Raw genomic sequence first — 15,770 nt, forward strand, 5'->3', positions numbered from 1 at the left:
CTCGATTTACTCAAATTTGTCATTTTCAACTATAGTATGTCTTTTTCAGTAGAAGGCGGCTTCATTATAGTGCACACCCCTTTTCGAATGTGCGATTTTATGTATTTTTAACTTTTGACCAAAACCAAATATTTTTTTGCGGGCATTGAATCTTGTTTGTTTAGAGGCCGCCACACAAACACTCAATTGACACAGCAATTTCTTCCTTCAAAGGACCGGAAGGTATTGTTATCAACACGAGTCAATTTCGCGGTCAAAGCACTAATTTCCCTAATTGATAAACCTTCTCAGCGCAAAGTAATAATGCGACCCTTTGCAAAGTCAAATTGTTAACCTCCACGTGCAGAAAGCATGATCGAGAATGAGGATAAGGATGATTGCGAATACAAATTATAAGTTGACGACCATGTTTGGCTGCATTATTGCAATTATCCGGCGTATTCTGTGCAAGAAAATCCGGTGCCAGCTCTGAGTAAACACGTTTTCCTTTAACAAAATGAATACATTTTGAATTAATGAGAGAAATAAAAAAATCTACATATATTAGACATATTTAATAAAAAAAAAAATAAAAGAGAATGCAAAATGCAACATACAATCGAGTTCAAGATTGAGTCATCCATCGGTGTCTATGACCACATTCCGTACTATAAATACGACGTGAAAGTTAGGCAACTTTTTATACACACGTGCATGGAATAATGGCTCCCTGAGAAGAAAAGATAAAAATTAAAGGTAAACAAGGTAAGTATAGTATCAGATATAAATAACTGTGAAACACGCAACAATCTCATAGGGATTACTAATTTAAATAGCACATTAGGACAGTCATGCAATTTAAAGGAATGGTCGAAATTTTTAAACTAAATTATGGAATTTTTAATTCCGTTTAGATAAGTCGTACTGTAAACAATACAAATACACGACAACATAGAAACGAGATAAAATCATAATAATTGTTGTTAGTACGTTAGATTAAAATTCAATCGATTAATCAAGAACATTAATGAAACGGCTTATCAATGTAATTAAGCGAGCAAAATGGAAGTACTGGTTGTTATTGGGGTGAGTAAAGTAATTTTATGCAGTGTTCGACATAATCGTGATTGGTAAAACCACTAGTTTTGTATGGACCGAATCTAATTAAAAATTACTGTACAAACAAAGATATGGACAGAGATAATTAGATAATATGTGATATATCACACTTCTTCGTGTTCGTGTATGTGCTAGCAATTGTTTTTCTCGCAAATTTTATTTTCGAACAAGATGTAGCCCCACCGGATACATTTTTTTATTTATTCACGAATTTGTACGTTGTAGAGTTGATTCAACGATGTAAAAAAATGGGTAAGTGATTTTTACTTTATTTTGAACGTAGGTCGCCAAAAAATACTCATCTCACACTGTATACGGTCATGTGACTTCTCAGCGCGTGACGTCACAGGGATAGAACTAACGGTGTCTGTTTTATCAGAACATTTTTTTCATTTTTAATTAGTCTGTGAGTCACAAAAAGCAGTCGTTTTTAGAGTATCAATAAAGGAAGTGCACACTTAAAACGACGAAATCAGTACTTGAAAGCAATATTAAGAATTTATAGAAACGAGTACACAAAAGTGTATACTTAAATGCGAAACAGTGTAAAAATCTGTCACAAACAAGTCCAATGAATAACTTCAACCCATGACTGGGAGCGACGAATTAGTAAAGCATTTTCATTTATCAAATCGTTTACTAACTAACTGGGGCGAAACAAATCAAATAGAACTAGATAAGGCTGAATGCGTTGTCGTTACCTATTCATGAAAAGAGAACAATATTACAACCAGACTGACGAAAGTGATATACCGCAAGTCGCAAGGAGCTAAGTTCAACGATTTATGAGTAACTTTTGTGTTGAAACACAATATAAATATTCTAACTTTCCACCAAATAAGTATTGATTAAAGTGATTTAGACTTGTTTAGGCATTTAATATGTTATCCATTTCTATGTATAAAATGTTTGTTCTAAAAATTTGTTGCAGGGATTTAATAATTGGTGTGAGAGTTGCGCCATCTTCTGGTGATTAATTTTTTGCAGAGGAGGTTTATCTCTTTGCTGTTTTGTTTTTAGACGGTTTTGTGTTTACTGAGTTTGATTATGATTATGGGAAGAGTGATTCACGTTTTATGCATAATTATTAATATATTTCATTGTGAATTTTGCCATTTATTATAAATTGTCAGTATTGCTTTAATTTTTTTTCATTGGGAACGCAGTTTTATAATTCCGGTTTGGGAAAGGCATATTTTTGTTGTTCGGTTTGAGAACCGGCGGTTTGGTTTTTTTGCTTCGTATCTGGCCGTCCAGGCATGACGTCACAGGGGCCAATTCGTTCCTGATTGGTCGGTCCCGGATCCAGCCGTGAGCGTGGATATTTTGCGTTTTACTTTAGCGGCGATAAACAATCCATGGCTCGTAAGTCGCATAAACGAAGTTTCGAGTTCCAACCTATATCTGGTATTGGTCGTATTTTTGCCAAATGATGTCAGGGTTGGATTTGGCAACCTATCAATGAAAGCGACTTCGGCGATGCGTGCGCATCAGCTGCAGCTGTTTGTAGTCTTTGTCAGATTACGTAGTCACGAAATATTTTTATTTATGTCAGTCGAATGGGCCGCAAATTGGTGAAAACAAAACGATGGCCCGAATTCGACGGGTGCCCTTCTACTGTGCCGTTGTAGAGGAGTCGCGTCGTCGCCATGCGTGAACCAATGTTTCGGTTAAGTTCATGATATTCATTTTCGGATCCGGTTGTGATAGATGGAGGACAACAATGGAGCTAAACCGCGGGCCCGTTCAAACTCCGCCAGAGTGCTGGTCTTCGACGATCCCGGAGCTCCCCAGGACCGCCCCCGGTGGCCCCCGATAGCCCCCGGCGCCGCCCCCAAGCATGCACAACCAGGTTAACTGCACGCCCATGACTCACTCATTTGCCAGTGGCACAGTTGCAGGGATAGGGGTGGAGGCGGGCAAAATTTGCCAAAATTGACGTGATCGCGACGCCGATAGTGAGAGTGTGCGAATGTTTTTGTTTTGCAAAAACAAGTGATAAGGTTTTGTGGGATAGATCGGGCATTGTCGGCACCCGATCAAACTAAAGACTGCGTTGGTCCTAATTTGTAAACAAGCGAAAAAATTTTCTTTTCCGACTGAATTGACATTTTGACATTTAGTAGAAATGGTGACTGATAAGATGCTTTCAATTTTGATAATGACGCTCCGTTTTGATAACGTAATGACTTTGTGGTCCGCCAATTTTAACCTTATGTTGGGCATGCTTAAGAATTCCCACGATTTCCGAAGCCGACTTGTTGGACGAACTCTAAATACAAAACTATGGTTACAGTGATGAACGAAATAACAAATTCGGTTGTTTGAACGAATGTGTCAATAGTTAAGTTAGTCACATACTAATGACCATCAGAATATTAGTTGGATGCATGTAGAAAATATGCGTTCAATTCTTAACCATAAATTAACACCGGTTCACTAGTAAGCATAGGATGACACATACTAGACACCTCAGAGTTTATATTGTCTATAGTTGAGAATAAATATTTCTAACTGGCAAAACCCCAATCACATTTAACAGTCTAAAGTTGGAGACCAAACTTTCTAAGAAAAAACGTTATTTGCATCAAAATTGTGGGTTTAGCCACAAATGCCACAATCAGTGTGGTAACAATTTAGCAGTAGTAGTATCACTGATATGTCAAATGATTTTAAACTTTAGGTTATCTTTTGCATCTTGTCTCGTTCTATTTTGAAATTTCTACAGTTCATAATTACTTTGAAGCTACTGTTACAGGATAGTAATAAAATGGGAATTATCTGTGCATAATAACGAAATTTTCGTCACTGGGTCATACAATAATTTTGCATAGCATGTAAAAAAAATTGTTGTCGTTTCTTCCACACCATATTTACGTCTCGGTGACAGGTTGTGATAGCATTTTTTGAAGTAAACATCAAACTGTGCTCGTGCAACAAAGATACGATATCAAAAAATAACAAAAATATCACTGACTATAAATTAGCTTTTTTATTGCAGGTTTGATTTGGTTTCTATCGTACATATCTTAATTAATGCGAAGATATTGTCTATAATAAAACGAAATCTAAGATAACAAATGTGTCTTACTATATGTATCCAGAAGTTGCGACATGAACAAAATGTCAAGATAACAAAAACAAACTATGTCGGTTCCGCCAAATGAGTCGCATATGTAAATAATTTATAAGTCACCACAATACTGCGTTGTTGCAGTGTTGCTGTTACTGCTGGTTAAGGAATGCTGTTGCGTTTTCGTATCAAACAAAAATTGTTGAATAAACTGTGATAAATTTTGGAATTCAGAAAAAGTTGACCAAGATAACAAAATTAGATCTGACGGACCCATTCGAAGCACAAGGTTGGCATCGTCGTTTGAGTCAATTTTATAAACTTGGTCATAGTGAAGATCTAGTAATTGTGTACCATGTTATATTTGAAATTTAAAAAGTAAATATTTTGACGTAATGTTGCTGATTCGTAAAAAAAATTCGCAGTTCGTGGAGATACAGGATGTTCCTTGTGTAGCACTTCTGGCTACAAAGTATATATGTTGGCACTTTTCAGTCAAATTGTGTAAACATTGGATGTAAATTTCACAGGAAAGTCATTTTCTTTTTAACGAAGATAGGAAATGTGGACATACGGCGAAAGAGACCAAGTCAAAGATAAAATCAAAATGAAAATTTTCATGTTGAGTAAGAATAAATTCTAGTAGCACAAGTCATTCGCTGCACATTCGACATGATCGTTGAACTCTTTTTATCAAACACACGAGGATGGATTGTAGAAATACCTCTGACGTAAAAACTGATATACCCCATATGTGTTGAGTGAATAATCATGACCACGTAAAAGCCTCAATCGTAGTGTGGTTAACTTCCAAGAGGAAGTCATAACTTTAACTGTGAAACTATAATTTTAAACCGAAAATCGTTAAGTCGTTACAGTTTTGCCTCCGGCACACCCCCCCTTTCTCTTGAAAAGTTTTACTCTGCAATTGTCACCATTACCTCGCTTTTCACGCATTGACCCAAATCAACTAACACTCTTGCACATTTCTGTCAATCTTGCTTTGACCATATTCAACTCCTGTCTAATTCAGATCATCACACGACACCGTCGAATTTGGTCCGAATCAGCTCAGCTCTAGGCAAGTCGGCTCCTTCATTGTCGGTGAATATGGTAGTTAAATTGAATATTTATAGTTTTTGGATTAACGAGTTTTTTGTAGAAGGATGTGGGTGCGGGGCGCCGAAACAGCCGTCCTGCTGCAGTTCACCGGTTAAGTTTCGTAGCCAATACGAGTCCTGTACTACCAAGATCTCAGTCACCAATATGTGGCAGCCCCATTGATAGTCCCAGAACACATAATAGTTTCATCAATTTTCCTTTCGCTCCGATTAAAAGGTATCTGTTTCTAAGAGAGGATGTTGTGAAGCGCATGAAAGACTATCGCTTATATTAAGATATAAATTGTGTGTTGTTTGTTATGTGTTTTGTTGTGAGATAACTTGATTCGTGTTCAATGTTGTGAACAAATTGTAGTGCTTCTTTCAGGATCGTCGCTGGGTGTCGCGGAGATGGCAGGAGGTGGTCGGTCGCCTCCTTGCCGTCATCAGGTTATGGGACCACCCCGGGAAGTTCAAACATGTCCGTAAGTATTTCCGTCGGGGTGCTGTCAACTCGGGTCACTTTATATTCGTGTTTCAGTCGAAATGTTCAAGTCAGGAAAGACTGCACCAACTGCCACATATTCCCACCTCGGATGACATGAGGATACTCACTCATCATTTTTCTAGTAATGAAAGCAACCCTTCTTTGCCGGGTGGTAATTACGAAGAAAACTCCATCACACATCGCTCACCTTTACACAGGCCACGATCTAGAAGTCTTAGGTTTGTAGTTCTAACCCGTCGAGATGGTCTAATGACTATTTTTTGCCCGAAAACGTGCAGTGGTCTGTATTGTGTTGCCCTTTGTAGTAGCCCCAGCAGATCTCCGGTCATGGACAACGAAATTTGCATGATGAACGTTCTGTACAAGGAGCGGTTCCCGAAAGCCACTCAGCAAATGGAAGAACGTCTTAGTCACTACATCGAAGAGAACAAAACATTCGATTTTGGCGAAGATTGCGATTATCTTCCCATCGTCCGTTTTGTTCATCATCAAGTGCTGGAAATGGCCCGCGATTGCTTGCATAAATCACAGTCAAAATTAATCACTAGTCGGTATTTCTATGAAATGTCCGAGAATTTAGAAAGACTATTAACGGAAGTAAGGCTTTTAATAACAAAGTAATCACTAATCCGCCGGCTACCTCTTTTTTAGACAAAAGATAAGTCTGAAGAAGCTGCTAATCTAGTCACAGGTTTTATTAAAAAGTTGCTGCTAATCATATCGAGACCAGCTCGTTTATTAGAATGTTTAGAATTCGACCCCGAAGAGTTTTACCATTTCCTAGAAGCCGCGGAAGGCCAAGTCAAAGTCGTCCAAGGTATCAAAGCTGATATTCCTCAGTACATCATCCAGAAGTTGGGATTAAATAGAGACCCTATCGCCGAACTCCAAGAAGAGCTCCGCGATTGCAATTGGTCCTCGAACCAATCGTCGCGATCTTCGGTTTGCCTCACCTCGACGCCCAGTACGAAAAAGTCTCTCTCTAATCCCAACGAACAAGACTTCGAAGTTGTCAAATTAATATCGAACGGAGCATACGGAGCGGTGTACTTGGTCAAGCACAAGCACACGAGACAGAGGTTCGCCATGAAGAAAATCAACAAGAACAACCTGATATTAAGGAACCAAGTAGAACAGGTGTTCGCTGAACGCGATATACTCAGTTTCGCCGACAATCCTTTCGTTGTTAGCATGTACTGCAGCTTTGAGACTAAAAAGCACTTGTGCTTAGTAATGGAATACGTAGAAGGCGGAGACTGCGCTAGTCTACTTAAAAACATTGGACCACTGCCACCAGATATGGCGAGATTCTACTTCGCCGAAACTGTTCTCGCTGTAGAATATTTACATAGTTACGGTATAGTTCATAGGGATTTGAAACCAGATAAGTATGTCCCTGTGGTTTTGATAAAAGATGCGTCATGATTCATTTCTAGCTTACTTATAACGGCGCTAGGGCACATCAAACTGACGGATTTCGGCTTAAGCAAGATGGGTTTGATGTCCCGTAAGTATATTTAACCGAGTTTTGATAAAGAAAACTAAATCACGTTCTAGTGGCCACTAATCTCTACGAGGGGTACGTGGACACAGAAGCTCGCCAGTTTTCCGACAAACAGGTATTTGGTACGCCCGAGTATATAGCTCCAGAGGTTATATTGAGACAAGGGTACGGAAAACCCGTCGATTGGTGGTCCATGGGTATTATTCTCTACGAGTTTCTAGTAGGTTGTGTTCCTTTCTTTGGTGATACTCCTGAGGAACTTTTCGCTCACACTGTCCAAGGTATTATCGTTTAGTACCACCTTCCACAACTAAACCCGATTTTGTAGATGATATTGAATGGCCGGACAACGATGATTGGCCGGTTCAAGAAGAAGCTAAAGATCTCATTAGCGCACTCTTGCAACATTCCCCACGCGATAGATTAGGCACGGGTGGAGCCCAAGAGGTGAAAGAACACGTGTACTTCAACGGCTTGGACTGGAATTCGTTGCTGCGCCAAAAAGCCGAGTTTGTACCACAGTTGGAGCATGACGAAGACACCAGCTATTTTGACAGTACGGCAAAATTAAACCAACTTCTCTTTCGTTCTAATTAACCTTTGCAGGTCGCATCGACCGGTACAACCATGAACTGGAAGACGACACCGACGACACAGACGATTCCCCCGTCTTCGGTCTCTTCTCATCGTGTTCCCCACAATACCGTAAAGCCAACGTGTCAAAACTGTCAAGCTCAGATGCTGACACTTCGTTAGACGGCGTCAAAATAAACGCACCTTTGGTCACCACACCCGACACACCAGAAGTTCCCGATTTCAAACTACGACCACGAGCTCCCATCAGTCTTCAAACTCCAGAAAGAGAACGTCAGGAGATCGCCCCCATCGAACACAGAAAGGTTGGTAGTTTGGTTTTTAGTGTAAAAGTACTAACCAGTGTTGTAGATTTCGTTGGACTTCGGAAAAACCATCAGTACGCCCGAATCGTCGCAAACGGACAGTGACGACGTGTCTCCGCAGATACAAAGAAGGCGTAAGACTGGTCACTCTCGCGACATTCTACCCAAGTTCTCCATTTCAGTGGAAGATGAGCACAGTAGTTTGGAAACGGGTACTTCGTCGTCCGAAAATCGAGAATTGTCGCCACTGGGAAGAGTGCAGCTTACTAATAAACATAAGTCGAGGTCTGTGGTGAAAAGTGCCTCGACTTCTGGGTTGTCGTTGATGATACCCTCAGACGAGTTTCAAGCACCCACTCACAATATTCATTCCCCGAGTGGGGGTGGAGGGTCTAGTACTGCTAGTTCGAGGGACGCTTCTCCCTGTAGGGAGTTATCGCCCCTCGTTACCAGCCTAAAACCCCCCATTATCATTAGAAGAGGGCCCAAAGGGTTCGGCTTCACCGTACATACGATACGAGTGTACTACGGCGACACGGATGTTTACACGATGCATCATTTAGTGATGGTACTACCGTGGTACCAAATTTAATTTGATTGATTATCTTTGGTGTTGTAGGCGGTGGATGAGGGTAGTCCCGCTTTCGAAGCAGGCTTGCGACCTGCCGATTTAATCACTCACATCAACGGGGAAGCAGTGCAAGGTCTCTACCACACTCAGGTACTGCAATTGTTGTTGAGCGGTACAGAACACGTTAGTTTGAGGGCGACCCCACTCGAACAAACCTCAATTAAAACGGGTGGACGTAAACGGGAGCCCGGTCAGAGTAAACTCGCGAAGAGAAGTTTACACAGACAAAGGAAACAGAAGAGGGATAGCGATAAAAGACGAAAGACCTCTTTATTTAGAAAAATCAGTAACAAGAGAGCTAGCGTCGAGATGCAACAAGTATGTAAAACGTAAGTGGTTTACGGACCCCCCTCACTATCGTGTTTTTTAGATGGCAGCAAGTATTCAATCACCGATAAGTGTTACTCCCAGTCGAAGTTTCCAGTCGTTTCCGAGAAGCCAAGACAGTTCTTTTTCTTCTGGTACAATACGGACTCCCACCCCCGTTAACCGTTCTAATTTAACTCTTTCTGATTCTTTCAACCAACATTCTAGTTCTTCATCACAAACTACATCTACGAGTTCCGCGAGCGCAACCCCCGTTGCCAGTAATCGTAATAATAAACAACACTACCAGAGACCGTCAACCCTTCACGGGTTAAAACATAAGTTGCATTCGAGTCCGTGCCCGAAAGCGTTGCATGCAGCTAGTCCTTCGTGCACGACTGCAGTCCCTAACCGTCGAAAGTCGGTGGGTCACATACCATTATCACCCCTGGCGAGGACACCCTCACCTTCACCCTTGCCAGCGTCACCCACTAGATCTCCCAGCCCACTCGCATTTCCCGTCGGGCACCAACCTGGCAGTTCGAACACGACACAATCCTACAGTCCTAGTGCAGGCACGGCCCCTATAGCGGTTTGTAATCAGTCCAAAAAGGGTTTCGTGAGACCGAAAGGTGCAGAGCCGGGGTCACCCTTACTGCGACGAGCCCTTTCCCCGGACCGCTTGCATCCACGTAGTGCGGAGAGCAAGTGTTCGATCTCGCCGTTGTGCTCGTCGGGAAATTCGCCGCCCGTGAAGGCCCAAGCGAGGTCGGGGAGTACAGTGTGGAGGCCGAACGCGCAGCCGGAGAAGGAGAAGGAAACAGAGAGCGAAGCGAGCACTCAGACCGTGGATGTTGCGACTAGTACAGCGAATTCGGATAGTCGTCTGTCGTTGAATTTGTCCGGACCAGGTGAATTGTTACCGAGAATAGCAGAGGAAAAGGACTCCCCTACGAATAACGGGCAGGAAGACAAAAAAGACAAATGTGATAAGGTCGAGAAAAATAAGAATGTGCAGCAGAGGGATAAAAAGGAGAAAAGCAAATGTGATAAGGTTGAAAGTTGCAATAAAAGTATACAAGAGCAGGATAAGAGTAAGAAATGTGATAAAACAGCTGAGTACCATAAGAGCGCGGAGAGGGATTTGAAAAAAGGAGAGGGGAGTAAGGCGGACGAGAAGGCACAAAAAAACAAAAGTGATAACAAGTCTCAGTCTACATGTGATCCATCAACAAAAAATATCCCGAGTGTTAAAACGATGAAAGATTGTAACAAATCCGTTCAAAAATTTTAGCTTAGTATTACGCAACTTGCCAAACAAAAAAGATTGTTTTTTCTGTATATATTTGCTTGAATATTTATGTTTAAGTCGCTCAGCATCCCTAATTTTCGAGTTCTGTATATTTTAGCTTTGGGGGTTTTTTAGTTATACACTACTAAAAAGACAACACATATATGGTATGTGTCTTAAAAATATACTCATATGTATTAATTCTTTAATGTTAGAGTGGAATCGGAGTGAGTTTCGAGAGGCGTTTTAAATTTTATCAAATTATATGTATGTATATATGTCAGATCGATGTAAATTTCATTAAAAGTATATTTCAAAAATGTGTTATGGATCTGTAAAAATTGGGTATATGAATATTTATTGTTTGTATATGTGTGTAAACAAATGAGTTCTCTTGTTTTTCGAAAAAATACATTCAAAAATTTCGCTTGGGTATACTTTCAAGAGACAACTATTACTGGTGACGGTTTTAATTTGCAATGCGCTTATACAGTAATGTTTTCAATTGCAGATGTTTTAATATTCTCAGCCGTATGTAATGCAATATGTGTCAATTCGAAGATTTTTTAAACTTGTAGAAAGTATATGTTATCATAAGTTCTTGGTGTAGCTCGCTCAGTTCATTCCTTCGAATCTTGGGTCATATTTCAAATTCTTGAACTGTCTAATCAACAGATGTCACAGTGCTGCATTGAGATAATTCGAGATTTTGAAGTATGACGAAATAAGTGTTGAATTATGCACTGGCTACGTAACTACTACATACTATATTCATAGTATAACATGCTAGATGTTAGTTTTAATTGGGATCTCAATGATTAATAAGCGATTTTTTGCAAATGTGTTAGCCATATGTTCGTTACGTGTTTTTTTTTTCGTAAGATATATAGCTATATCAGTTACAAATTAGGTTATAGGATACCTGGTAATTTCATTATTTTGAAAAACCGAATTTGCATGATGTGGTACTTAAATCGTCAAGATTGTATTTATTTAAAAAAAGGAAGAACTTTTGAATGTGTTACACAGCAAAGTTGTAATTATTTATTAGGATGTTATATATTATCTTCAAAGAAATAATATATTGTATATTGATTTTTTTATCAGAAATTAAACATAACATCGCCTTTTGCGTTTATTTTAAATGGTGTTTTATTTTTTCCCTCTTGGAACAACTATTAGTCACAATATAAGAGTATTTTCACATTTGCCAGTGGCAAAGAAAGTGGACTGGTCACATTTGATACATATTTTTTTTTAATTTTTGGTTGATTTATGCAATGAGTTGACCAATGAGGTTCGAACATTTCAAATTGGCGCCATTATAATTGGTGTGTTCGCGTGGGGATGGCGCCGTTATCGCTTCGTCCATTCTTTTACTTTCTCTCTCTCTCGTTGTCTTTGTCTCTCCTGTCTGTGCACAAGTCTACCGTGCACAGACAGCTGTGTTGTCTTAACTGTGTCTCCGTGTGGTGCGTAAAATTACATGTATATAAATAAATAATAAAATTGTTATAAAATGTATGAATTAAAAACTGTGGTTGTGTGCGTATTGTGATAAATTTAATTGAGATATTTTTGATATATCCCCGGATAATCGAAGAATATTAAAGGATGCATTGACCTCCCACAAGTAAGATTTTTTATTGTTGTTATTATCATCAACGAGAGCCCGTCGGTGGTAAGTTTATTAAACAAAGAACGAAGTTGTTTTTCTGCGTTGCACAATTTTCAAAGGCGACTTTCTATTTGAATTTAATAAAGCAAATTATTCCAATTCAGCAATTTTGATTGGCGTGTTGAAATTTCAAACGGAATTTTAATTTGACAACAGGGGTTCGGGTGCTTCATCAATTTTCTAATTATACATCTCCCACACAGAGTCAAATATTGACAAGTTCGCACCTGTACGTACACGGCTTTGGAAACACGGCAGTATCTTTGTATTGCTACTGTACGTTCGGTCAAGTCGAGTTATTTTGATTCCAGCTGCAAAATCTCCGCAAAACAATAATTGCAAATGTAAATGTACACAGTGGAGGCTGAACATATGTGAATTATTTCGGTTCGCACCTCCCGCTTAGTGTGTATCTTTAGGAGATTTTGTTTGTCTTTTTAATTAAATTTCGCCAGCGCTTATTGATTGTTCAAACAAAGATATTGTATCTTTCGCGAATCTCGGTCCCTCGGCTTGTTAAAAAGGGTGCAATTATCGCACCCTTCGCCACGTCGAGCCTCCTTGGAAAACGTAAACGCAAAGTTTTGATAGCAGAGGCGTAGCAAATTAAAATGTATCGAGAAATTTCGGGGTTTCTAAAACTGATTAAAAGTAGCTTGAGACGCTCGAGGTATCGCTAGGGGCACTTTTTCGAGCTAGAGAAAGGTACATTTTTGTCAAGTACGTCGCACGTTGTAGAGGGACTATTAACTACCGCAGGAAATTAATTTGTCCGAATTTGCCGCTCCCTTGCAACAACACACACTACCGATCATAAACTGACTGTTGAGTATAATTACTGTTTAGACAAGGCGGCAAAAATCACGCCTACTACGATTGACAATACTACTTCAATTAGGTCTCCTTGGAAATTGAAAAAACCGTGACGAGTGCGATAATTTTCGTTGATTCTGAAATTTAGGTGCGTAATATTCATTTTGCGTTACAATAATGCTCCATATAGTAGCAACTTTCACTTGTACTAGCGGACCTTGCATGGATATGGATATCCATACAGCAGGAAGTTTATGAATGAACATCAATTAAAGAAAGTGTTTATGACTAGCGAACAACAATACTGTAATTATCACATAAGATTACAAAAACTCGGGTTACATGGTTGACTTTCACGAATTTGAGTCGAGCGTATGCAAGGCTTCCGAAGATCAATTTCAATAGGAACGTGCCGTGATTGATAATGACTTGAAAGCATGGAATATGATCTTAGTTGTGTACGATTTTTCAATCTGGGTCAAACAGTGTGACATACCGATAACGCTATGTCAACAACTTAGATTAATTATTTTTCGTGTCCAGAAAAACATAACACAAACGTGATATAATTTGTTCTAAAGTAAGCCACCCAACAACCTTGTTTCATGTCATTGGATAGTTTTTCTTCGTTACCATATAAACTGATTCAATTAGAATAATAGCGTTTCTGATGGAATAACAAATCCATACATAAAATATTTCCCGATCGATATCCTTTCCTGAAACTTCATATTGATATTGCGGTAGACACACAAATTAATGCTCAACAAACAAAAGACAAAACTTGTGTCGGCCTATGTACACAAACACTTTTTCCGTATTCCTCCAACCCTGGCCTACTATTTAGCCACTAATGTGCTTCTGTATACTTTAAAATGCATAAACACAAAGGAAACTACATTATCATATCGTTTTTCTCGACACCGCAGCCCCTGGGGTTCGCAAGGGTTAAACATCGTTAAATTTTCAATTAAACATTCAGTGGCTGGCCTAGGTGTCTCAAAGGATTTCACCACTAATGAAAACAACGTTTTTCCATTCATGCAAACACAAAGTAGATACCGTACTTTACCAAATTCATCAAAACAAACGAGAACCTCGGATTTTCGGAAAGTCAAATACACCAGAGATCAAAACGATTCATAAATACTGCCTTACGGCATATCGCTCCAAAACCAACAAGTCTACAGAGTGATCAAAAAGACGCAAAAACCGAAGGCATACAAATGTCACTAAAAAAACACACACGTCGGGTTAAACCTTGTCTTTAAGGTAGACCCGGTACATTTGTGCCGATTGTCCTAATTGACTCGTATTGATTTCTCTTTCCCAGTGGTACTCCTTCTGGTCCATTGTTCTGGAAATTACATCCCACCGTGGGAAATCGCCATAATTCGTTAGAATAACTGTCCCACGAGATTGCGGCCGTTATTTATTTAGAGATTTTTTTTTAAATTCGTATCGCGCGCCTCCATCATTAAAAATAACTTCGTACAAGCTAAATTCTAGTTGACAGCATAATTTATTTTGCATATACGGGATGTTCTCAGGGGATGCTTGTATTGCGGCGCTACTTTGCCTGCATGGAATAGGATCAATAATAATAAGTTTAGTCGTCTTGGGAATTTGAAAGAATTTCGCGTTTGGTGTAATAAAGCAACTGAATTGGTAATAATGGGTGGATCGACAATCTGAAATTCTCGCAAAGGTGGAATTTGCATGACAGAAAACATCGAATATAAGGAATTTGGGGGTTGCGAGAAAACGAGAAAATTGTCCTAGCGTGTAAATATTTTCCAGTGTAGGCGGCCTTGACAGGAATAGATAACGGTGTAGTTTGTTGCGACTTCCATCCTGTCGTGTCGGAGGTGATGTCACGTTATTTTGGGGATTTAGGTAAAAAATTACACTCGAGACTTATTAAATTATATTTCATTCTAATACTTACATGGGTTGTAACCAAAATTTCTCATTCACCTTTTAATTTTCGTCAAATTCTGCAAGATAAACTTGATGACGTGGTCTCCAAAAATTGTTACTCGCGAATATTTAATTATCAAGGTTTTTTTGATTGATTACACAGACCACCGTAGGAAAAACTGGTGTGAACCGACTAATTTTGTGATAACATAAGCGTCTCATTTATTTTTTCCAAAATTGTGTGAACACAATGGCAATTATATTACACATTAATGGCTCCCCACGGAAAAATTGATGACGTCATGTCAAAAAATTCCTCATGCGGTATTGTTTGTGCTTTGGGTTGTTCTGTGTAATAATGTCAAAAACGACGTTTGTTATTGAATTTCAGAGTTCTCTTTCATCATTCGTGACAACAGTAAAAAGTCAGCGTTCACGTTAAAGTTGAAATTCCGCTATAAAAACTCGTCTTGTCTGAGATCTTAATCCAAGCCTTACGACTGCGAGATTTAAATCAAGAAGCAATCAATAAATTAAAAATAAGCTCGAATATTTTGAAGGTAAAAGCAGCCATAACCGACATCTGTTGGGTGTTTGTACCTTAACATGTTGCGAATGATTTATGCACGGGTTATTAAATATAAAAAAATAGTAGTTTATGTTTTCGTCCAGATGTATGGGTTTAGATAATGGGTTCTAGAAGCACGGGATGTCCTACTTTAAGATCCGGTACGGTGAGTACCCATCTGAACATACTGTATAAAAGAATCAAGTGGCAATTCCAGCAATAAATTAATCATGATTGGAGCGAAATGTATATCTAAAACTTGACCTTTCTTAATATCTTTGATCCGGTCATGGTTGGCGAAATAGCTGAAATAGTTAACTGGTTATTGTGATATTTATAACTTAGGTTGGTAATTCGTTTGGATGATGGCACCATGAAGCG

General features: G+C 39.2%; 2 protein-coding genes across 10 annotated transcripts in view; both read left to right on the plus strand.

Annotated features, from left to right (window-relative positions):
- Window positions 1-988: 988 nt before the first annotated feature.
- Window positions 989-10,730, plus strand: Dop (drop out). 9 transcript variants are annotated; one of them, XM_064073414.1, is made up of 16 exons: window positions 992-1,065; window positions 2,809-2,950; window positions 5,205-5,284; window positions 5,334-5,509; window positions 5,648-5,756; window positions 5,813-5,997; window positions 6,058-6,376; window positions 6,431-7,167; window positions 7,216-7,286; window positions 7,337-7,564; window positions 7,612-7,839; window positions 7,890-8,182; window positions 8,229-8,316; window positions 8,365-8,750; window positions 8,802-9,131; window positions 9,184-10,730. In XM_064073414.1, the coding sequence occupies exons 1-16, from the start codon at window positions 1,042-1,044 to the stop codon at window positions 10,411-10,413; spliced, it is 4,626 nt and encodes a 1,541-aa protein (XP_063929484.1). In that variant the 5' UTR covers window positions 992-1,041; the 3' UTR covers window positions 10,414-10,730. The 9 variants fall into 9 exon arrangements, with proteins under 9 accessions (XP_063929483.1, XP_063929484.1, XP_063929475.1 ...); XM_064073413.1 differs by having other exon boundaries at window positions 989-1,065; window positions 5,660-5,756; window positions 6,085-6,376; window positions 8,229-8,750; XM_064073405.1 differs by having other exon boundaries at window positions 993-1,065; window positions 8,229-8,750.
- A 1,105-nt stretch (window positions 10,731-11,835) lies between these two features.
- The window catches only part of LOC135141563 (solute carrier organic anion transporter family member 5A1-like), a 31,307-nt gene continuing 27,372 nt past the window's right edge, over window positions 11,836-15,770 (plus strand). Inside the window, exon 1 of the mRNA XM_064072778.1 lies at window positions 11,836-12,043. The gene's annotated coding sequence lies outside the window, so the exon portion shown is untranslated. The remainder of the gene's footprint in view (window positions 12,044-15,770) is intronic.

The sequence above is a fragment of the Zophobas morio genome, unplaced genomic scaffold, assembly GCF_036711695.1.
Source record: "Zophobas morio isolate AGI-343-1 ecotype UQ-CSIRO unplaced genomic scaffold, CSIRO_AGI_Zmor_V1 ptg000044l, whole genome shotgun sequence".
Classification (NCBI taxonomy): Eukaryota; Metazoa; Arthropoda; class Insecta; order Coleoptera; family Tenebrionidae; genus Zophobas; species Zophobas morio.